At 51.4% G+C, this 24,358-nt stretch overlaps 1 protein-coding gene across 5 annotated transcripts in view; it reads right to left on the bottom strand.

The window, feature by feature from the left end:
• LOC105493954 (Rab interacting lysosomal protein like 1) overlaps positions 1-24,358 on the bottom strand; it is a 61,768-nt gene that overhangs the window by 20,765 nt on the left and 16,645 nt on the right. For all 5 annotated transcript variants that reach the window (XM_011762013.3, XM_011762008.2, XM_011762027.2 and 2 more), the window contains exons 3-4: positions 13,285-13,403; positions 12,411-12,632 (exon numbers count right to left, since the gene is read on the bottom strand). In XM_011762013.3, the coding sequence (XP_011760315.1) occupies positions 12,411-12,632; positions 13,285-13,403 (341 nt within the window). The remainder of the gene's footprint in view (positions 1-12,410; positions 12,633-13,284; positions 13,404-24,358) is intronic.

The raw sequence follows: 24,358 nt of genomic DNA, 5'->3' as shown, positions 1-24,358 counted from the left end.
CTGGCTCACTTCACGCCTTTTTTTCTTTTTTTTTTGAGACGGAGTCTCGCTCTGTTCCACAGGCTGGATGGAGTGCAGTGGCCGGATCTCAGCTCACTGCAAGATCCGCCTCCCAGGTTCACGCCATTCTCCTGCCTCAGCCTCCCGAGTAGCTGGGACTACAGGCGCCTGCCACCGCGCCCAGCTAATTTTTTGTATTTTTAGTAGAGACGGGGTTTCACCGTGTTAGCCAGGATGGTCTCAATCTCCTGACCTCGTGATTCGCCCGCCTCGGCCTCCCAAAGTCTGGGATTACAGGCGTGAGCCACTGCGCCTGGCTCACTTCACTCCTTTTGATGGCTGAACCACATTCCACTGTACAGACGTGCCAGTGTGTTTATCCGTTCTGCAGCTGATGGACATCTGGGCGGTTTCCACTCTTTGGCTAATGTGAAGAGCAATGCTCAGAACTGTATCAGTGTGGACACCTCTTTTGAGTTCTTCTGGGTCATAGGCTAAGTCTGTATGTAACTGGCTGAGGAACTGTCAACTGTTTCCCACAGCAGCTGCTCTATTTTACAGCAATGCACAAGGGTTCCAATTTCTCTACCTTCTTGCCAACAGTTATTTTCCTTTTTTTTTTTTTTAATCACAAGGAAGCTTTTGCAAGTCAGCCAGTCAATCTACAGGTGGCCCACACTTTCAAGGTAATGGAGCGTCCCCAACACTCCTGAGCCACCAATGTCCCGTGACCAACCAGGAGTGGACAGAGGTCAGGACAGCAGTGAAAAAGCTCCAGAACGGGGAAAGGGAGAGGGAAATAGACGTCCCTCCCCACCTCAAGAAAAACTCCACAGGCCTGGCACCACGGCTCACACTTGTTAATTCTAGCACTTTGGGAGGCTGAGGCAGGAGGATCACTAGAGCCCAGGAGTTTCAGACCAGCCTGGGCAACATAGCAAGACCTCATGTCTACAAAAAAGAAAAGAAAGAAAATTAGCTGGGCATGGTGGCTTGCCCCTGTAGTCCCAGTTACATAGGAGGCTGAGGCATGAGGATCGCCTGAGCCCAGGAAGTGGAGGCTGCAGTGAGCCGAGATTGTGCCACTGCACTTAAGGCAGTGTCTCCAACGAAGTGAGACCCTGTCTCAAAAAAAACAAAACAAAACAAACAAACAAAAAACCCATAGCAGCACAGGGAGAAGGGGACTAACTCCAGCCTGGATGTGCCCTGGACAGGAGGCTGAGGGATTCCAGAAGGCAGAGCCGAGAAGCTTCACACCCTGGGGGAGGCTGGAACCGGCTGTTCTGGGAAAGGACGCGTGAAAGGAGACACCACCCACTGCTGGGGCACTTCAGGTGACAGCAGAGCCACGCAGCAGGCCCAGGTTGGGGCAGCAGGCTGACGCTGCCCAGCCTTGGGGTCGGAGTCAGCACGGGGCAGCAGAAGAGGGGCCTCCACGCAGCGGGAAGCTGAAATCTGGCCCACGCCGCCGTCGCAAGCTGTGGGCAGCTGAGGGGCCTCTTCCCACCCAAGAACAAGGGGAGGAAATGTTGGAGGATTTAATTTCCAAAGAAAGTATTCTAGGCGTCTGCTGATACCACAATTTAGGCGGGCTGTGTCCTCAGAGGACATCTTCAACGTCCGATCTCCTCTGCAGCGCCTCCAGGGATGCTCTGGAACCACCCGGCAGCCATACACTCCATGTCTCCACCCGAGACCACATAGAGCAGGCGACGGATACGCGGCCGGCATTCAACCGCACCAGTTCTCCTCTTTCCCTGGCCCAGCTTCACCAAGGAGCAACCCTGGACATCTAGTTAGCCAACACTTACTGAGCGCTAACTTTGTGCCTTGCCAGCCACAAAGCTCAGCCCTGGGAACAGAGTCAGACAGATGGGGCTGAACTGAAGAAACACATAAATAGAAACTTATGGCCAGGTGCGGTGGCTCAACACCTGCAATCCCAGTACTTTGGGAGGCTGAGGCGGGCGGATCACCTGAAGTCAGGAGTTCGAGACCAGCCTGGACAACATGGTGAAACACTGTCCCAACTGAAAATACAAAAATTAGCTGGGCAGCCGGGCGCGGTGACTCATGCCTGTAATCTCAGCACTTTGGGAGGCCGAGGCAGGCAGATCACGAGGTCAGGAGTTCAAGACCAGCCTGGCCAATATGGTGAAACCCCGTCTTTACTAAATAAATACAAAAATTAGCCGGGCGTGGTGGTGCAAGCCTGTAGTCCCAGCTACTCTGGAGGTTGAGGCAGGAGAATCACTTGAACCTGGGAGGCTGAAGTTGCAGTGAGCCAAGATCGCGCCACTGCACTCCAGCGTTGGCGACAGAGTGAGACTTTGTTTCAAAAAAAAAAAAAAAAAAAAAAGAGCCAGGTGTGCTAGTGGGCATCTGTAATGCCAGCTACTTGGGAAGCTGAGGCAGCAGAATCGCTTGAACCCAGGAGGTGGAGGTTGCAGTGAGCCAAGGTCATGCCATTGCACTCCAGCCTGGGCGACAAGAGCAAAACTGTCTCAAGAAAAAAAAAAGAAGAAAGAAAGAAACAAACTTACAAAGTGGCCTAATAAAAGAGGCCTAATAAAGAGGTATGCAAAGGCCTAATAAAAGTGGTGGCTCACGCCTGTAATCCCAGCACTTTGGGAAGCTGAGATGGGTGAATCACAAAGTCAGGAGATCGAGACCAGTCTGCCCAACATGATGAAACCCCGTTTCTACTAAAAAATACAAAAATTAGTCAGGCGTGGTGGCGGGCACCTGTAATCCCAGCTACTCGGGAGGCTGAGTCAGGAGAATTGCTTGAACCCAGGAGACGGAGGTTGCAGTCAGCTGACATGGTGCCATTGCACTCCAGCCTGGGCGACAGAGTTAGACTCTGTCTCAAAAAAAAAGAAAAAAAAAAAAAAAAGAAAAAAAAAAAAGGTGCACAGACACCAAATCTAACTGGAGAGGATCAGGGAAGATGTTAATCAGATGTGGTCTCTATGCATGGAGTCTTGAAGAATGTGTAGGAGTTCACCAGGAACTCTAGGCATTAGTGGTATAGACCAGAGGTTGCAAACTAAGTCCTTAGAACATCCCAGTGCTGCTGGCCCACATTTTGTTTGGCCCTCAAGAGTGTTCTAAAACTCTGTTGAATTAGCTGCCAACTCTTTCAGATCAGATTTCATCTTGAAGTTTGTGTTTTGGGCTTCCTGTGGAAAGTGCACTGGAAGATCGGGCCCCACTGGCAACGGCCAGGCTGTTTCTGAGCAGCAGCTGCTCCCTTTTCCATCCCCTTTCTCCTTCTCCTGCCTGGACCCCACAGGCAGCAGTGGCCCCCGCTGTGGACCTGAACCCTAAGTTTCCTCCAGCCCCTTCCTCCCTAGACAGCTTGGATCCTGCCTTTCATAGCAGGCCAGGGCCTTGCCTCTCCTGTGTCTCTGGGAGGGACCATCTGACAGCCGTCCCCACACCCTGGGGAAAGAGCAAAGCCCTTCAAGGGAACTCCCAAACCCTCACCTCTCGAGAGGCCTCTAGGCAAAGCCACCCGCCCCTCTGTCTGGGCTTTCATCTCCCCATCTAGCCCTTGATAACCCAGAAATATTTCCAAGGGCCCTTCCCACCCAGGTACCCGGGGATTTCTGTGAACACACACTTTCAAAGTCACTGGAATTTCCTGCTCACTCCTATTAGGTTTTCCTTAGAAAACCTACTAGGGCTTCCTTAGAACCTGAGTTCTTTTTTTCTGGAAAAGGGACAGTTCATTTCTGGGGAGGAATGGCCTGATTCTTTTAGAGTTTGGGGAAATCCCAGCAAGGTATGCAAAGTCCTTGCTCTCTTTTTTCTTATTTATTTTATTTTTATTTCATTAGAGATGGGGTCTCACTTTGTTGCCCAGGCTGGTTTCGGACTCCTGGGCTCAACCAATCCTTCTGGCTCAGCCTCCTGAAGTGCTGGGATTATAGGCGTGAGCCATTGTGTCTGGCCCCAAAGTCCTGACTCTGTTTTTTTTTTTTTTTTTTGAGACGGAGTCTCGCTCTGTCGCCCAGACTGGAGTGCAGTGGCCGGATCTCAGCTCACTGCAAGCTCCGCCTCCCGGGTTTACGCTATTCTCCTGCCTCAGCCTCCGGAGTAGCTGGGACTACAGGCGCCAGCCACCTCGCCCGGCTAGTTTTTTGTATTTTTTAGTAGAGACGGGGTTTCACCGTGTTAGCCAGGATGGTCTCGATCTCCTGACCTCGTGATCCGCCTGTCTCGGCCTCCCAAAGTGTGTTTTTTTGTTTTTTGGTTTTTTTTTTTTTTTTTTTTTGAGACGGAGTCTTGCTCTGTTGCCCAGGCTGGAGTGCAGTGGCCGGATCTCAGCTCACTGCAAGCTCCGCCTCCCGGGTTCAGGCCATTCTCCTGCCTCAGCCTCCCGAGTAGCTGGGACTACAGGCGCCCGCCGCCTCACCTGGCTAGTTTTTTTGTATTTTTTAGTAGAGACGGGGTTTCACCGTGTTAGCCAGGATGGTCTCGATCTCCTGACCTTGTGATCCGCCTGTCTCGGCCTCCCAAAGTGCTGGGATTACAGGCTTGAGCCACCGCGCCCGGCGTTTTTTGTTTTTTTTTGAGATGGAGTTTCGCTCGTTGTCCAGGTTGGAGTACAGTGGCGCGATCTCAGCTCACCGCAACCTCTGCCTCCCAGTTCAAGCGATTCTCCTGCCTCAGTCTCCCAAGTAGCTGGGATGACAGGCATGCGCCACCATGCCTGGCTAATTTTGTATTTTTAGTAGAGACGGGGTTTCGCCATGTTGGCCAGGCTGGTCTCAAACTCCTGACCTCAGGTGATCCACCCGCTTCGGTCTCCCAAAGTGCTGGGATTACAGGCATGAGCCACCGTGCCCGGCCTGACTTCTAATACTATCACCTGAAAGCGCAGGCAGAAGGACAGCCCTGGGCTCCAGCTTCTCCAGAGGCCACCAGGCAGTGACCGCAGTGCCGCGGGCAGCCCAGGACTATCCGGTTCAGACCGAGAGAGACCAAGGAGGCTCTTTCCAAGATGGCAATCGAGCCCCATCGGCCCTGGTCCTCCTAGGCTTACTCCATGAGGGACCGGGAGTCGGCTCGAGTTAGCTGAGATAAGCCGGGGCCTGTTCTGTGGGGTGTCTGCTGATCCCTGGAGGCACTTTGGGCACACCTTCAGGGAGATACCCTGAGGCCTCAGCTGCTTCCCAGGAAGGCCCAAGAGACCAATTAACAAGTCATAGGACTGCCCAGAGGCCTTAGGGAGGCAGCATCCTGGGCCAGGGCCTCCATCCCGAGGCCTTGGGAATGCTCCTCGCTGCCTGCATGCCTCAAAGCACCCTGCCCTCCCACGGCAGCCCCTTCACGGTACTTCTGAGCAGCCCCTGGCCCAGCCCCTGGCCCAGCAATGGGGAACGACTGTGCTCTGGTCACACTTGGCACCTCCAGGCCTAGCATAAATTCAATACATAAATTCTGCCTGCCTTTCAGCCAGCATACGCCTGTCTGCTTTCCCAATGCAGGCAGCCCGCACTTTACAAAACAAACACAAAACCTGTTACGAAATCAAAACATGTGGCCAGGCACGGTGGCTCACGCCTGTAATCCCAGCACATTGAGAAGCTGAAGTGGGCGGATCATTAGAGGTCAGGAGTTCGAGACCAGCCCGGGCAACATGGTAAAACCCTGTATCTACTAAAAATACACAAAAATGAGCTGGGTGTGGTGGCGCACACCTGTAATCCCAGCTACTCGGGAGGCTGAGGCACAAGAATTGCTTGAACCTAGGAGGCAGAGGTTGCGGTGAGCCGAGATCACGCCATTGCACTCCAGCCTGGGTGATGGAGTGGGACCCTGTCTCAAAAAAGAAAAAAAAAAAGAAAAAAATTGATGGCTGGGCGCAGTGGCTCATGCCTATAGTCCCAATACTTTGGCAGGCCGAGGCAGGCAGATCATTTGGGGTCAGCAGTTCAAGAGCAGCCTGGGCAACATGGGGAAACCCTGTCTCTATTAAAAATACAAAACTTAGCCTGTCATGGTGGTGGGCGCCTATAGTACCAGCTATTCGGGAGGCTGAGGAAGGAGAATGGCTTGAACCCGGGAGGTGGAGGCTGCAGTGAGCCGAGATTGTGCCACTGTACTCCAGCCTGGGTGATAGAGTGAGCCCCTGTCACCAAAAAAAAAAAAAAAAAAATATATATATATATATATAGTCTGCGAAAGGCAGGAAACCTTGAGTTGAGATATGAGGACCTCGATTAATGAGAAAACATGCTAAGTGAAAGAAGCCAGGCAGGACCACATGTTGTAGGATCCCACTGATGCCATGTCCTGAACAGGAGAATACACAGAGGGAAACAGCCTGATGGTGGCCAGGGGCTGGGGGAGGGGAGGAGGCCGCTACCGCAGGAGCAGGGGTTTCTGATGGGGGTGAAGGGAATGTTCTAGACAGTGGTGATGAGCACACAAGAGCTAAAGTGCGTGGCATATGAATTACATCTCAATAAGGAAGTTATAAAAATAGAAAGAGCCTTGTCTCCTGGTGATCACACGGCAATGACAGTGCCACAGCTCAGAAAGAATTGCGTGGCAATGATGAGAGAGATTCCTTTCTAGCTCTGCAACCCTCTATAGCTCTCACGTCCTCCAAATCCTGCCCTGGGACAAACCCCGACCCCAGCCATGTGCTGCACGTTCTCCAGCCTGGCTCACTGTTCCCCCTGCCCGGAATGGCCTGTCCACAGTCCACCCTGGGACACGCTACCCAGCCACAGGATCTGGCCTGATGCCTTCGAGATCTGTCCTGACCTGGCCTCTTTTTTTTTTTTTTTTTTTGAGATGAAGTCTTTCTCTGTCCAGGCTGAAGTGCAGTGGCTTGATCTTGGCTCAATGCAACCTCCACCTCCCGGGTTCAAGCGATTCTCCTGCCTCTGCCTCCCCGAGTAGCTGGGATTACAGGCACCCACCACCATGCCCGGATTTTTTTGTATATTTAGTAGAGACAGGGGTTTCATCATGTTGCTCAGGCTGGTCTTGAACTCCTGACCTCAGGTGATCCAACTGCCTCGGCCTTCCCAAGTGCTGGGATTACAGGTGTGAGCCACTGCGCCCAGCCCTGTCTCTGCCTCTTGACTTCGCCAAGCCCTCCTCTGATCTTATAGTCCTCTCTCCCAGCTGCGCGAAACAGCGAACCTATGAGTCAAGCTCATTCCCCTCCTTTGTCAGATGGTGAAACTGACCACCAAAGAGATGGACAGGCCCAGGTCACATAGCAGCAAGTGGTGAAGCCACTCACTGCAACCTGCAGCTTCCTGTGTGACTGACAAGCATCCTGAACTCACACAGCTGCAAGGGATGGATGTGAACCCAGCAAAGCTGCCCCGAGCCTGCGAAAGCGCACTGCAAAGCAGCCCTGTGGGTTCACATTACCGCAGCCTGATTTTACTCCCTCATTTCTCCCCTGCCCCATTGGCTGCCAGACAGGGAAGCTGAAACTGACAGGCAGTCAGGCCAAGGTGTGAAACGTTCCTTGTTGCTAAAGAGTCCTGGAACAAGGCTGGGAGTCCTGATGTTCTTGAGACCTGGGTTTGGCCCAGGGCCTGCCTGGCCAGGAGACTGGCCTGAGCTCTTGTGGGGCCTGAAGGTTGGAAGGGGCACACTAGGAGCAGGGGGCAGGGCAGAGGTGGTGACCGCTCCACGCTGGGCCTGGAGGTTATGTCTTTGGCACCAGCCTCCTTCCTACTGCCACAGATTGAGTTCAGCCCTCACCTTCTCACCTGGGTTACTGCAAAGGGCTCCTGACAACCATCCACAAGCTCCTTCCCTGTCCTCCAGTGTAACAGCTGAGTGTGTCGCCAGCCTGCTGAACCCCTGCGAAGGACCCGCACCCCCGCTGCTCAGAGCTCTGTGTGGTCCCTGGGTGCTGACTCCCCAGCACTGCAGACCACAGCTGTTGTCTCTGCCTGGCCTTTATCCTTCCCTCAGGTCTTTGCGCTAAGTCACCGCCGTTTTCTTCTGGAGAAAGACTTCCCTCCCATATTTAGTCCATGTGGCTTGGGTCGCAGCCATGTGACTCAGGAATAAACATGCATATTCTAGGTCTCTGGCCACAACAGTTGCTTCAGTGATGGGCCAATGAGGATTCCCTGAGGCTTTTGCTGGGACTCCAGGGCAAGAGGCCATTTCTTTTGACTGGGGTTGCTATGCTGGTCAAATACTAGTGGCGACTGTAAGGCAAAGAGCCTGGCTGAGAATGACAACAGCACAGAGGAAAGCAGGGCCTGAGAAGGTCAGAGCCACATTCCCAAGAGCAGCTCGTGAGCACCTGGAGCCAGCCGTACCTGAAGGCACCTCTAACTCAGAGCTTTTAGTTACGCGGTCAATAAATTCCTTTTTTCCCTCTTAAACCTTTTCTTTAAAAAAAAAAAAATGGAGTCTCACTCTGTTGCCCAGGCTGGAGTGCAGTGGGGCTATCTCAGCTCACTGCAAACTCCGCCTCCTGGGTTCACGCCATTCTCCTGCCTCAGCCTACCGAGAAGCTGGGACTACAGGTGCCCGCCACCATGCCCGGATAATTTTTTTGCATTTTTAGTAGAGACAGGGTTTCACCATGTTAGCCAGGATGGTCTCGATCTCCTGACCTCGTGATCCGCCTGCCTCCCAAAGTGCTGGGATTACAGGTGTGAGCCACTGCACCTGGCCCCATTTTTTTTTTTTTTTTTTGAGACAGAGTCTAGCTCTCTTTCCCAGGCTGGAGAGCAGTGGCACAATCTCAGCTCACAGCAACCTCCACCTCCCGAGTTCAAGCGATCCTCCTGACTCAGCCCCCCGCAGTAGCTGGGATTACAGGCACGCACCACCATGCCCAGCTAACTTTTGTATTTTTAGTAGAGACGGGGTTTTGCCATGTTGGCCAGGCTGGTCTTGAACTCTTGACCTCAGGTTATCCACCTGCCTTGGCCTCCCAAAGTGCTGGGATTACAGGCGTGAGCCACCACGCCCAGCCTTTTTTTTTTTTTTGAGACAGAATCTCGCTCTGTCGCCCAGGCTGGAGTGCAGTGGCGCGATCTCAGCTAACAGCAACGTCTGCCTCCTGGGTTCAAGCAATTCTTCTGCCTCAGCCTCCCGAGTAGCTGGGACTACAGGTGCGCGCCACCACGCCTGGCTAATTTTTTGTATTTTAGTAGAGATGGGGTTTTGGCATGTTAGCCAGGCTTGTCTTGAACTCCTGAGCTCAGGAAATCTGCCTGCCTTGGCCTCCCAACTCTTAAAACCATTTTAACTTAGGCTTATGTCATTTTTAGACAAAAGCAGCCCTTAACCGCTCCTTTTTTATTTTTATTTTTTTGAGACAGAGTCTCACCCGTCGCCCAGGCTGGAGTGCAGTGGCTTGATCTCAGCTCACCACAACCTCCACATCCCGGGTTCAAGCAATTCTCTTGTCCCAGCTCCCCAAAGTTTTTGGGACTACAGACACGCACCACCACACCCGGCTAATTTTTGTATTTTTAGTAGAGATGGGGTTTCACCACGTTGGCCAGGCTGGTCTCGAACTCCAGGGCTCAAGTGATCCACCCACCTCAGCCTCTCAAAGTGCTGGGATTACAGGTGTGAGCCATCATGCCTGGCAACTACTCCCTTTGAAGACTTCTCTCCCTGACCTTCCTCATGTATATCCAGATGCCTGTCCTGTCCTACAGCAAACCTGGCAGGATACTTAATGACTGTACTGGGACTTGAACCCACCTGACTGTGAGCTTGTCTGTCCTACCTCCCCTACCTATAACTCAGGTTACTAGTGCAGGGTCTGCAAACTTTCTTTTTTTTCTTTTTTCTTTTTTTTTTTTTTTTGAGATGGAGTTTTGCTCTGTCGCCCAGGCTGGAGTGCTGTGGCATGATCTCGGCTCACTGCAAGCTCCGCCTCCCGGGTTCACGCCATTCTCCTGCCTCAGTCTCCCGAGTAGCTGGGACTACAGGCACCCGCCACCACGCCCGGCTAAGTTTTTTGTATTTTTTAGTACAGACGGGGTTTCACTGTGTTAGTCAGGATGGTCTCTATCACCTGACCTCATGATTCGCCTGCCTCAGCCTCCCAAAGTGCTGGGATTACAGGCGTGAGCCACCGCGCCCGGCCTATGTCTACAAACTTTCAACAGCTCATAAATATCTTCTGGGAGAAACCACAAGCCTCAGTGTGTCCCTAAAGTTCACTCTACTTTTGTGAAACAGCATCTCCATTTTCCACATTTCTACCTGTCAAAGTCTTAGCGTTGTTAACACTGACGCCCAGCTTCAGGAACAGCTCTTCCCTGAAACCCCACCTCCCCACCTCTGCTACGATGAAGGATCTCACCCTCTGTGTTCCTGGCACAGTCTGGGGGCACATTTAAGGATCAGTCACCCCTAGTGCCCACCTCGCAGCCCTGGGCCTACCTGGATGTTAGCTGTGGCTGTGATGGACAGCTCTGGCCACGCGGACAGTAATGTGCAGTGTTGTGCAACCATCACCAATCTCTAATTCCAGATCATTTCCATCACCTCCAAAGGGAACCCCATGCCCATCAGTGTCGCTCCCCATTCCTCCCTCCCCCAGCCCCATTCGGATACCCATCTACTTTCTGGCTCTATGGATTTGCCTGTTCTGGGACATTTCATGCAAATTGAGTAGCACGCTCGCCTTTTGGGCCTGGTTTCTTTCACTCCGCATGATGTTTTCATGGCTCATCCACACTACCGCGTGGCCCGGGCTGCATTCCTCCTTAGGGCTGAATCGTATCCCCCCGTATGGACAGACTGTTCACCCATTCATCCGCTGATGGACGTGTGGGTTTTTTCCACCTTTTGGCGACTGTGAATAGTGCTGCTACAGGGTCTTACTGTGTTGCCCAGGCTGGAGTGCAGTGGCTCAATCATGGCTCACTGCAGCCTCCAACTCCTGGGATCAAGTGATCCTCCTGCCTCATCTTCCCAAGTAACTGGAACTACAGGTGCCACCACACTTAAGTTTTTCTTTTTTTTGAGATGGAGTCTGACTCACTCTGTTGCCCAGGCTGGAGTGCAGTGGCGCAATCTCAGCTCACTGCAACCTCCGCCTCCCAGGTTCAAGGGATTCTCCTGTCTCAGCCTCCCGGGTAGCTGGGATTACAGATGCCCACCACCATACCCAGCTAATTTTTGTATTTTTAGTAGATATGGGGTTTCACCACGTTGGCCACGCTGGTCTCAAACTCCTGACCTCAAGTGATCTGCCCGTCTTGGCCTCCCAAAGTGCTGGGATCACAGGTGTAAGCCACCACACCCGGCCCAAGTTTTTTGTTTTTTTTTTTTTTTTTGAGACAGAGTCTTGCTCTGTCACCCAGGCTGGAGTGCAGTGGCGTGATCTCGGCTCACTGCAACCTCCGCCTCCCGGATTCAAGCAATTCTCCCGCCTCAGCCTCCCGAGTAGCTGGGACTACAGGCATGGGCCACCACGCCTGGCTAATTTTTTTGTATTTTTAGTAGAGATGGGGTTTCACCATATTGGCCAGGCTGGTCTCGAACTGCTGACCTTTGTGATCTACCCACCTCAACCTCCCAAAGTGCTGGAATTACAGGCATGAGCCACCGTGTCCAGCCAAGTTTTTAATTTTTAAAGAATTTTTTGTAGAGATGGGGTCTCACTATGTTGCCCAGGCCGGTCTTCAGCTCCTGGCCTCAAGTGATCTTCTTGATCCCTTTGCCTCAGCCGCTCAAAGGGCTGGGATTACAAGTGCAGGCGACTGCACCTGGCCTTCATGTAAAAGTTTGAACACCTGTTCTCAATTCTTTTGGATATGTGCCTAGGAGTGGAATTGCTGGGTCATATGGTACTGTGTGGTACTGACTAAGGTCTGGACTAACTAATGTCTGCCTCCCACACTAAACTGTAAGCTCCATGTGGACAGGGATCATGTCTGTATTTTGCTCGCTATTTTATCCTCTGGGCAGGCTACATGGTCAATAATCATTGGTATGAATAAATAAATAAATGGCAGGTGCCTAATAACCACCACTGAGGTGGGAGAATGCAGAGTCTGGGGTTCCAGCCCCTCAGCTGTGTGTCTTCAGGCCAGTAGCTTGACTCTCTGAGCCTCTTGTTTTCTCTCTCTCTTTCTCTTTTTTCTTTTTTTGAGACAGGTCTGGCTCTGTTACCCAGGCTGGAGTGCAGTGGTGCAATCATGGCTCACTGCAGCCTTGAACTCCTGCCTAAGCCTCTCAGGCAGCTGGTACTACAGGTGTGCACCACCACGCATGGGCTAATTTAAAAAAAAAGTTTGTAGAGAACTGGGGTCTTCCTATGTTGCCCAGGCTGGCCATTTTCTTAAGTATAAAGGGGAAAACAAGGCAACCCTGCCTGCCTTGAGCCAACCCCCAGACTTACCCTCCACTACCACCTCTGCACCCAGCTTCCTGCTCACCTCAGGCTCCTCCTCCCCATTCTGGCTGTGCTCCCCCTGCAGCCTCTCTCGCAACTTCCCCAGCTCTGCTCGCAGACTGCCCATCTCTTGCTCCTTGGTCTGCAGGTCTGCCTCCAGCTCCACCTTCTGTTCGATCAGGGCTTTCCCCTGGGCCTCCACCACCGTGACCCGGTGCCGAAGGTCATGGTTGATCTTCATCAGCCGTGTCTGCTGCTGCTGTAACTGTACAAAAAGGGAGACCATTGTGCAGGGCTGCTACCTGCAGTAGCTCAGGTTGTGCACTGCACAATGGCAAACCATCCTTAGGTGTGCCATTTATATTGCAGACATCTTTCTTTGAAAGTTGTTCATATTCTTATAACTGATGATGCTAGAGATGGGCAATTTGTGTATTTACTATGACAATTTTATGGCAAATGGAAGCGTGTCTTGCTAGAATTAATACATTATGAACATTTCCCAACAGATGGAAGTAACATGACTTCAGAAAGGGGCATTTTTCTCTGATTTACACAGAAACACTGTATGGGTTCCTGGAGCATGCTGGACCCTGCTAAGTCTGCTCCCAGAGAGGCATGAAGTTGGGGGGCTGGAGGAGGCCTTGGGGTCACAGCTAAGGCTGCCAAGGCCTCGGGACCTTCCCAGGAGGCAGGAGGAGCCTGCTCACTGGGCAGTGCCACGTTCCCTCCTGCTCTGCCAGTGAAGTCTTGCTGTTTCCAGGCTGGGCCCGCCAAGCCATGAGCAGGATCCACACCCCACGGAGCCCTAAGAATGACAGCAAGGGAGAGAAGGGACCTGCTGAGTGGAGGGTCTGGTCTCTGGCTGGCACCTACTGGCTGGGAGGGTGGACACAGGTCAGGGGTATGTCACTCACAGCCTCGACGTCCTCATTTTTCAGGCCCAGCTCCCTGTCCTTGGCACGGATCTCATCGCGTTGTTTGTCCACCACCTCCTTCAGCTTCTTCATCACCTGCCGCTCCCGCTCTGACATGCCTGGGTGGGCAAATGAGACTGGCAGGTGAGCCCACCTTACTCCTCTGTGGAAATCATCCACCGCTTCTGCTGAGGATGAAACTGAGATCTCAGTGGGCCCCAGCCTCATCCCCAGCCTCATCCTCTACGCCCTCCACTCACTCCCTTCACCCTCCCCGGTGCCTGCTTGATATTCCTCGATTCCCCCTGAGCTCACTCCCACCTTGAAGCCCCTTCCTTACCCATTAGTCCCTTCCTTCTCACCTCCCCATGGCTGGTGCACCTCATTTTTCAGGCCTCAGCCCAAACGTCACCTCTTCACAGAGGCCTCCCTTTCTCTGACCACCCAGTGACAGCCTCCACCTCCCACCCACCCGATACGTTCATTTCCCTGCATGCCTGACCCACCATGTATTACCTTTATGGCACTTTTTTACAATTCCTATGTGTGTCTTACATTCTTTTTTTGTTTTTGATTTGGACTCTCACTTTGTTGCCCAGGCTGCAGCGTAGTAGTGCAGTCTTGGCCTTCTGCAACCTCTGCCTCCTAGGCTCAAGTGATCTTCCCACCTCAGCTTCCCAAGTAGCTTGAGGCAACAGAAATGTGCTATCTCGCCTGGCTAAGTTTTGTGTTTTTAGTAGAGATGGGGTTTCACTATGTTGACCAGGCTAGTCTCAAACTCCTGACCTCAAGTGATCTACCCACCTCGGCCTCCCAAAGTGCTGGGATTACAGGGGTGAGCCACCGCGCCCGGCCTCTTACATGCTTTTATCTGACGAAAGATGACACAGCACAGTGATTCACAGGGTAAGCTCCAGCTCAGACACTGGCTCTCCTATTTATCAGCGGTTTGGTTTGGAGCTAGTGTCTTGTGCCTCAGTTTCCACCTCTATAAAGTAGTGATAACAGTCCCCACAACTCTGTTGTGAGGATTGATTATGTCAACCTAAATGATAAACAGAGAAAGTTCTCGAAAATAAGAGATGGGCCAGGCACCATGGCTCACGCCTGTAATCCCAGCACTTTGGGAGGCTGAGGCGGGTGGATCACCTGAGGTCAGGAGCTTGAGACCAGCCTGGCTGACAAGGTGAAACCCTGTCTCTACTAAAAATACAAAAAAAATTAGCCAGGTGTGGTGGCGCATGCCTGTAATCCCAGCTACTCGGGAGGCTGAGGCAGGAAAATTGCTTGAACCTGGGAGATGGAGGCTGCAGCGAGCCGAGATCGTGCCATTGGACTCCAGCCTGGGTAACAAGAGCAAGACTCTGTCTCAAAAATAAAAAGTAAATAAAATTTAAAAATAAAATAAAATAAAAGATGGCCATACATGTTGGCTCACGCCTGTAATCCCAGTGCTTTGGGAGGCTGAGGCAGGAGGATCACTGAGGCCAGGAGGATCACTGAGGCCAGGAGTCTGAGAGCAGCTTGGGCAACATAACGAGACCCTGTTTCTATAAAAAGATTTTTTTTTTTTTTTTTAACTAGCCAAGCATAGTGGTGTCCACTTGTAGTCTCAGCTACTTAGGAGGCTGATGAGGATCACTTGAACCCAGGAGTTTGAGGATGCAGTGGGCTCTGACTGCACCACTGTACTCCAGGCCTGGGTGACAGAACAAGACCCTGTCTCAAAAACAAAACAAAACAAAACAAAACAAAACAAAAAAAACCAACCCAGAAAACAAAATAAAAACTGTAATCCCAGCACTTTGGGTGGCCCAGGCAGGCAGATCACCTAGGTCGGGAGTTCTAGACCAGCCTGACCAACATGGAGAAACCCCGTCCTTACTAAAACTACAAAATTAGCCAGGCGTGGTGGCACATGCCTGTAATCCCAGCTACTCGGGAGGCTGAGGCAGGAGAATAGCTTGAACCCGGGAGGTGGAGGTTGCAGTGAGCCGAGATCGCACCAGTGCACTCCAGCCTGGGCAACAAGAGTGAAACTCCATCTCAAACAAAAAAAAAAAAAAAAAGGAAAAGCTATTTATTTGGGAGTAGAGTGTTGCAATGGGAATCCGCCTGCCATAGTAAACTATGTGTATTCAGGGAGGTAAAGGAAGACAAAGATTTTTAAAGGAAAAAATAAGGAGGGTTATATAATTGTTTAAAGTATTAATAATTATCCTTGGCTATAAAGATAGATCAATAACAAGGGTGACTGTAGTCTGAGGCTGGACCGGCTACTGCCAGGCAGACGTCCTGGCACAAGTCTTTTTGTGTAAGGTTACAAAGGCCTTTGTGCAAAGCTGTCGTTTTTCCACAGTCTTTTTTGTTATCGGGCATGCAAGCGTGAAAACCCTCTCTTCATGGCCTTCCCGGGTTCCATTTTCAGGGTTTTGGGTAACACTGGTGACCCCATTTTGATTCAGACAACTTTCACAGTTAATACACACAGAGCCCTGAAGATGGTGTCTGGCACACTGCAGGCGGGCGAGGTCCACCCTCATCCCTACCCCCAACTAGACTGTCAGCCACAGGAGGGCAAGGCCCTGTCTGCCCTAGTCACTGTTACATTCCCTGGGCCCCACGTGGTGCCTAGCACACCGCAGGTGCCTATTAAGTTATTGTTGAATTAATGACCTGTGAGGATGGGTGCTGTGTCAGTTTCCTGCACCTGCTGTAACAAATGACCAATAATTTTGGTATCTCAACACATCAGAAATTTATTTTCTCATAGCTCTAGAAGCCAGAAGGTCCAAATGAGCCTGAAATCAAGGTGTTACCAGGGCCATGCTTCCTCTGGAGCCTCTAAGGGAGATTTCTTTTTTTCCTTTTTGAGACAGAGTCTTGCTGTGTCACCCAGGCTGGAGTGCAGTGGCGTGATCTTGGCTCACTGCAGCCTCTGCCTCTTGGGTTCCAGTGATTCTCCTGCCTCAGCCTCACAAGTAGCTGGGATTATAGGCATGTGCCATCATGACTGGCTAATTTTTTCTTTTCTTTTTTTTTGAGACGGAGTCTCACTCTGTGGCCCAGGCTGGAGTGCAGTGGCATGATCTTGACTCACTGCAAGCTCTGCCTCCCAGGTTCACGCCATTCTTCTGCCTCAGCCTCCTGAGTAGCTGGGACTACAGGCGCCTGCTACCACACCTGGCTAATTTTTTGTATTTTCAGTAGAGACAGAGTTTCACCATGTTAGCTAGGATGATCTCAATCTCCTGACCTCGTGATCCGCCTGCCTTAGCCTCCCAAAGTGCTGGGGTTTACAGGCGTGAGTCACTGACTGTGCCCAGTCGTTTTTTTTTTTTTTTTTTTTTTTGAGATAGAGTCTCACTCTGTAGCCCAGACTGGAGTGCAGTGGCGTGATCTCAGTTCACTGCAACCTCTGTCTCCAGGGTTCAAGTGATTCTCCTGCCTCAGCCTCCCAAGTATCTGGGATTACAGGCACCCGCCACAACCCAGCTACTTTTTTTGTATTTTTAGAAGAGACAGGGTTTCCCATGTTGGCCAGGCTGGTCTCGAACTCCTGACCTCAAGCGATCCACCCGCCTCAGCCTCCCAAAGCGATGGGATTATAGGCATGAGCCACTGTGCCCGGCCCAGGGAGATTTCGTTCCTTCCCTCTTCCAGCTTCTGGTGGCCACCAGCACTCCTTGGCTTGTGGTGGCATCACTCCAGTCTCTGCCTCTGTGGTCCCGTGGCCTTCTCCTCTTCTGTCAGTGCCAAATCTCTCCCTGCCTCCATCTTACAAGGACACCTGTGATTACATTCAGGGCTCATCCAAAGTAAGCCAAGATAATATCCCCATCTCAAGATCTGGAATGAAATAACACACCTGCAAGACATTACCATATCAGGTGACATCCACAGGTTCTAGGAACTAGGACCTGATATTTTGGGGCCATTATTCAGCCTTCCATAGGTGCTGGCACTGCCAGTGCACCCCTTCTCCCTGAAGCCTGGACTGGCCTGCAATGGCCAGGCTCAGTCCCAGGTGAACAAGGGGGAAACGTCCCTCCATAGCCCCCGGGACTCAGGATATGCAGCCAGATCTGATCCCATGAGGAGAAAACACAGAGGTGACCCCTCAGCTATTGCCTTGGCCTGACTGTCCCCCCAGGCTGCTCCACTGCATCAGAGTCCTTGCCGCAGACCTCCTGTCTCTTGCCTGGTGGTCACCACCATGAACAAGCATCCCTGGTGTGTTTCCAGAACAGCAGGTGACGCTGCCAGGGCCGCAAACCCATGTAAGGCCTGGGTCGTGAGCTTGAAGAGCTTAGGATTTTATATGATCGTCCTGGAGGCATCGGCCTGTCTCATTTGTCCCTGTATTCCAGGGCCCCACACATGGCAGATGCCTGAGGCTGGCCAATGAACGAGGACTGGTTCTTCTTCCGTGCTCCCAAAGTGCAATGTACTCCTGACAAGCCCAGGAAGGATAAACTGATTTACACCCTGGACCCTATTTCGTTCTCATTCCCAACCACTGGAAATGGGTCTTATTATCATTAATGTTGTCTCTAACATCAGTCCCATTTTACATATATGAAAAACTGAAGCCCAGAGATATATTTTTTTTTCTCAAAGTCTTACAGCCAAGAACTCAAGCCCAGGTTTTCTGACTCCAGATCCCACATCTTCTCCGTGATACTAGGCTGCCTTGCCACCAGGGCACGAGACGCAGAAGGCTCCCTTAAGGTCACCAGAATGTGTCACTATGGGGCAGACTCTGATCTCCACTTTCTCCCAGACAGAGCCACCTTCTGGGGGTGCCCTCACATATTTTTGCATACGTGCACACATGTGTACCCTCACAAGAATATTCACCCATCAAGTTTTTTGTTGTATTTTTTTTTTTTTTGAGACGGAGTCTCGCTCTGTCGCCCAGGCTGGAGTGCAGTGGCATGATCTCAGCTCACTGCAACCTCTACCTCCTCGGTTCAAGCAATTCTCCTGCCTCAGCCTCCCAAGTAGCTGGGACTACAGGCATATGCCACCATGCCTGGCAATTTTTGTATTTTTAGTACAAAAATTATTTGGGCGTGGTGGCGCACACCTGTAATCCCAGCTATTTGGGAGGCTGAGGCATGAGAATTGCCTCAGCCTGGGAGATGGAGGTTGCAGTGAGCCAAGATCTCACCACTGCACTCTAGCCTGAGCAACAGAGCAAGACTCTGTCTCAAAAAATAAAATAAAATAGTACAGCTGCTGTGGAAGACAGTGTGAAGGTTAAACACAGAGTTACCATTTAACCCAGCAATTCTAATCTAGGTAGAGACCCCAAAGAACTGAAATCACATGTCCACATAAACACCTGTACACAAACATTCATCACAGCCTAATTCATAATAGCCAAAATGGGAAACAAGCCAAATGTCCCTCAACAGATGAATATGAATCAACAAAAAGGGATACATCTTTTTTTTTTTTTTTTTTCCCTCTTGAGACAGAGTCTCACTCTGTGCCCCAGGCTGGAGTGCAGTGGCGTGATCTTGACTCACTGCAACCTCTACCTCCTGGGTTCAAGCGATTCTCTTGCCTCAGCCTCTTGAGTGCTGGGATTACAGGTGTGCGCCACCAGACCCGATTAGTTTTTGTGTTTTTGGTAGAGATGGGGTTTCACCATGTTGGCCAGGCTAGTCTCGAACACCTCACCTCAAGTGATCTGCCCACCTTGGCCTCCCAAAGTGCTGGGATTACAAGCATGAGCCACCGCGCCCGGCCATGATGCATTTTTTTTTTTTTTTTGAGACGGAGTCTCGTTCAGTCGCCCAGGCTGGAGTGCAGTGGCGTGATCTCGGCTCACTGCAAGCTCTGCCTCCTGGGTTCATGACATTCTCCTGCCTCAGCCTCCTGAGTAGCTGGGACTACAGGTGCCCACCACCACGCCCGGCTAATTTTTTGTATTTTTAGTAGAGATGGGGTTTCACCATGTTAGCCAGGATGGTCTCGATCTCCTGACCTCGTGATCCGCCCACCTCGGCCTCCCAAAGTGCTGTGATTACAGGCATGAGCCACCACGCCCCATGATACATTTTTACAACGGAATATCATTTAGCCATAAAAAGGAATGAAGCACTAATTCATGCTACAACATGAATAAAGCTTGAAAACATGATGCTGAGTGAAAGAAGCCAGGCACAAAGTTGTACGACTCCAGCTACTTGGAAGGCTGAGGTAGGAGGATCACCTGAGCTGGGGGGTTCGAGGCTGCAGGGAGCTATGATTGTGCCACTGCTCTTCAGCCTGGGTGACAGAGTGGGACCCTATGTCAAAAAAACAAAAACGAAAACAAAAAACCCACTGAGTTGTCCACATTTAAAAGGGTGAATCTTATGATTTCTCAAATTCCAAAAAGCATACACTGTATGATTCCATGTATATGAAGTTCAGAACAAGGCTGAATTAATCTCTGGAGACAAAGGTCAGAGTCAGGGTGACCTTGTGAAGTTTTGTCTGGAAAGGGACGAGAAGGTGCATTCTGGGGTGTTGAACTATTCTCTATCCTGATCTGAACATACATGCAAAAATCCATAGAGCCGTACACTTAAAATGTGTTCACTTCACTCTACGTTATACCTCAATTTAAAATGTTAAGGCAGGGCACAGTGGCTCATGCCTGTAATCCCAGCACTTTGGAAGGACAAGGTGGGAGAATCGCTTGAGCCCAGGAGTTAGAGGCTGCAGTGAGCTATGATCGCATCATTGCACTCTACCTGGGTGACAAACTGAGACCTCATCTCAAAAAAAAAAAAAAAACAATAGCCAAAGCTGCACGCGGTGACTCACACCTGTAATCCCAGCACTTTGGGAAGTGAAGGAGGGCGGATCACTTGAGGTCAGGAGTTGGAGACCATCCTGGCCAACATGGTGAAACCTCATCTCTACTAATAATATAAAAATGAGCTGGAAATTGCTTGAACTTGGGAGGCAGAGGTTGCAGTGAGCCGAGATCACACCACTGCACTCCAGCCTGGGCAAGAGAGTGAGACTCCGAGACTCTGAGACTTGTCTCAAAACAACAAATAAACAAAAAAACAATAGCCAAGAGGTGGAAGCAAGCTAAATGTCCATCAACGGATGAATGGAATAAAGAAAATGTGGTCTGTCCATACAATGGAATGTTACTCAGCCTTAAAAAAGGAAGGAAATCGGTTGGGCACAGTGGCTCATGCCTATAATCCCTGTACTTTGGGAGGCCGAGGCGGGTGGATCACCTGAAGTCTGGAGTTTGAGACCAGCCTGACCAACATGGAGAAACCCTATCTCTACTAAAATACAAAATTAGCCAGGCGTGGTGGCGTAGCTACTTGGGAGGCTGAGGCTGGAGAATCGCTTGAACCTGAAAGGTGGAGGCTGCAGTGAGCTGAGATCGCGCCATTACACTCCAGCCCGGGCAACAAGAGCAAAACTCCATATAAAAAAAAAAAAAAAAAAAAAAGAAGGAAATCCTGTCACATGCTGCCACATGGATGAACTCTGAAGACCTTAGGCTCAGTGAAAAGGCCAGGCACAAGGGACAAACGCCGTATGATTCCACTTACAGGAGGAGCTCCCTAGAGAAGTCAAACCCACAGACACGGACGTGGAGCTTTCGTCGGCAAGATGAAAGCGGCCCAGCGCTCTGCTCTCCACCCTCGTGCACACAGTAAACACCGCTGCCCTGTGCACTTACACAGGCTGCAGAGAGGCAATTCTGTGATGTGTTTTCCACCAGAATGTTTAAAAGGAAAAGATAAGAAACACTAGCTGGCCAAGGGCCCTTCTGGTACAATTCCTCTCCGCCTGATGGGGGGAGATGAGGACCGCCGGTCCCTGGAGCCAAGGCCTGGCAGGCGTGGGGCAGGGGCTCCCGATGAGGAAGATGGGGGAAGACAGAGGAAGCCCCCCGGACCCCTAGGGAGCCCAGCAGCAGGGCCGGGTGTCAGCAGGTGGCCGCGGGAGTTTCTCTGTGTCCACTTTCTCTAAGTGCAGAGCCAGCGACCAAGCCGGGCCCCCCGCTTGCAGTTGTGAAGTGGGCCCTCTCCCCGTCAGTGCTGCTCTCCTGCCTCCGGCCATGGGTCCTGTGAGGGATCCCCGGGCCACCTGGGGGGCCCACCTGTGCCCTCTCTTCTCTCTATGCCCCAGGGCCACTGCTGCAGAGCACTGCTAGGTTGAGCTGGTGGGACCCAGGGACACGGCTAACGCTTCCCAGAAAGGCGACCCTTGGGCACGTGGGGTGTGTGTGAGGTGTGTGTGTGTTATATGTGTGTGTGTGTGGGGTGTGTGAGGTCTGTGTGTGTGGTATATGTGTGTGATGTGTGTGTGGTGTGAGTGTGAGGTCTGTGTGTGGTGTGTGAGGTCTGTGTGTGTGAATGTGGGGTCTGTGTGTGTGTGTGGTATCTGTGTGTGATGTGTGTGTGGTGTGTGTGTGAGGTCTGTGTGTGTGAATGTGGGGTCTGTGTGTGTGTGGTATCTGTGTGTGATGTGTGTGTGGTGTGTGTGTGAGGTCTGTGTGTGTGAATGTGGGGTCTGTGTGTGTGTGGTATCTGTGTGTGATGTGTGTGTGGTGTGTGTGTGAGGTCTGTATGTGTGAATGTGGGGTCTGTGTGTGTGTGGTATCTGTGTGTGATGTGTGTGTGGTGTGTGTGTGAGGTCTGTGTGTGTGAATGTGGGGTCTGTGTGTGTGTGGTATCTGTGTGTGATGTGTGTGTAGTGTGAGTGTGAGGTCTATGCGGTGTCTGTGTGAGGTCTGTGTGTGTGTGTGGTGCGTGAGGTCTGTGTCTGTGTGTGGTGTATGTAAGGTTTGTGTGTATGTGGTGTGTGAGGTCTGTGTGTGTGGTATATGTGAGGTCTGTGTGTGTGGTGTGTGCAATGTGAGTGTGTATGTCTGTGTGGTGGTGTCTGTGTGTGGTGTGTGAGGTCTGTGTGTGTGTGGTGTGTGTGAGGTCTGTGTGTGTGTGGTATGTGCAGTGTGAATATATGTGTGGTGACGTCTGTGTGCGTGTGGTGTGTGAGGTCTGTGTGTATCTGGTATGTGCAGTGTGAGTGTGTATGTCTGTGTGGTGGCATCTGTGTGGTGTGTGAGGTCTGTGTGTGTGGTGTGTGTGGGTGGGTGTGGGTGTATATGCGTGTCTGTGTGTGTGGCGTATGTATGTGACATGTGTGTTTGGGGGCTGAGTTCCCACATAGACAGAAGTCAGTGCCAAAGCCACAACCCCTCACCCCCCGCCTGCTGTTTGAATACTTGTCCCGACATGCCGTGTGCTGGGGCGCCAGGACCTACTCATTGACTCCTTGCTGGGGCTGCCTTGGCTCTCCAGAGAAAGAGGTGGGCAGGAGAGGAGCATGCGGAGAGAGGGGCGGCTGGGTCCATGTGGAAGCCCAGCAGCCTCATCACCTTCCTGGGCGGCGCCGTAGGAGCTGTGAGACCCAGGCAGGAGGCTGGCACCTGACTCCGATCCCGGCTTCGCCTCTTAGTTGCTTTCCCCTCAGGCCTCGGTGCTCTCTTGAGAGGCCTGTGCATGGTTCTCCCATGTCAAGTGCTCACAACAGAGGGGCCCAGGGCCAGAGTGTCTAAGTGTCTCTTAAGTGTCGGCTGTCATTTTATCCTGCTCGCCGCTAAAAGAAAGTACAAGAGTGCTTTGGAAAACTAAAAGAAGGCCAAGTATTCTTAACAGACACTGTTAAAAGCTGAAAGGGTTGTGAGCCGTCACAGACACCCAGCGATTCAGGATCTGGGAACCTAGATTTTAAGAGACACTTGGGCACGGGGACCATGGAGAAGCTCGCTCGTGGCCGGCCACGGCAGCCACGTGTGGCAGTGAGCTAACGTCCACCTGCAAGGCACTGTCCAGGCAGTGGGACACCATGAAACACGACGTGTGATTGAAAACACTGAGATAGACAGTTAAGTGACAAAGTTCACAGCAGCACTATTTGCAACAGGTGAAAGATGGAAGCCACCCAAATGTCCCCCCACTGAGAATGGATAAACACAATGCGCTCAGTCCACACAGCGGAGGACGATTCAGCCACAACGAGGAAAGCAGCTCTGACACGCCACAGCATGGCAGCACAGATGAACCTCGAAAATGACGTGGAGTCTAAGACCAGACCCCAAGGTTGCATACGGTGTGATTCCATCGACAGGAAACGTCCAGAACTGGCAAATCCACAGAGGCAGAAAGCAGATTAGAGGTTACCAGCGGCTCTACCTGCAGGGAGGGAGGGCAGAGACAAGAGGCTGGGGAGAGACCTGACAGGTGCAGGGTCACCTTAGGAAGGTGGTGGAAATGTTTTGGAACAAAACAGGTGATGGTTGTACAGCACTATGATAATTTAAAAACAAAATTTTTTTTTTTTTGAGAAATAGTCTCACTCTGTCACCCAGGCTGGAGTACAGTGGCGCAATCTCAGCTCACTGCAACCTCTGCCTCCTGGATTCAAGCAATTCTCCTGCCTCAGCCTCCTGAGTAGCTGGGATCACAGGCATGTGCCACCACGCCTGGCTAATTTTTGTATTTTTAGTAGAGACGGGGTTTCACCATGTTGGCCAGGCTGGTCTCCAACTCCTGACCTCAAGTGATTCACCTGCCTCAGATTCCCAAACTGCTGGGATTACAGGTGTTAGCCACCGCCCCCAGCCCATTGTGAGTAAATTAAATGATATACTACATGCTACTGAATTAAATGATATACTACATGCTACTGAATTGTGTGCACTTTAAAATTGTTAATTGTATATTACATGAATTCACCCCAATTAAAAAAATAGACAACCCAAACAATAAATACACAAATACTTTTTTTTAAGAGACAGGGTGTTGCTCTGTTGCCCAGGCTGGAGTGCAGTGGTGTAATCGAGGCTCACTGCAGCCTTGACCTCCTGGGCTCAAGAGATTCTCCCACCTTAGCCTCCTGAGTAGCTGGGACTACAGGTGTGCACCACCATGCCTGGCTAATTTAAAAATTTTTTTGTAGAGACAGGGTCTCACTATGTTGCCCAGACTGGTCTCAAATTCCTGGTCTCAAGCAATCCTCCTGCTTCAGACTCCCAAAG

Source organism: Macaca nemestrina, chromosome 10 (assembly GCF_043159975.1).
Source record: "Macaca nemestrina isolate mMacNem1 chromosome 10, mMacNem.hap1, whole genome shotgun sequence".
In the NCBI taxonomy this organism is placed as follows: domain Eukaryota; kingdom Metazoa; phylum Chordata; class Mammalia; order Primates; family Cercopithecidae; genus Macaca; species Macaca nemestrina.
Note: the sequence above shows the minus strand (reverse complement) of the source record. Positions and strands in the feature narration are given on the sequence as shown.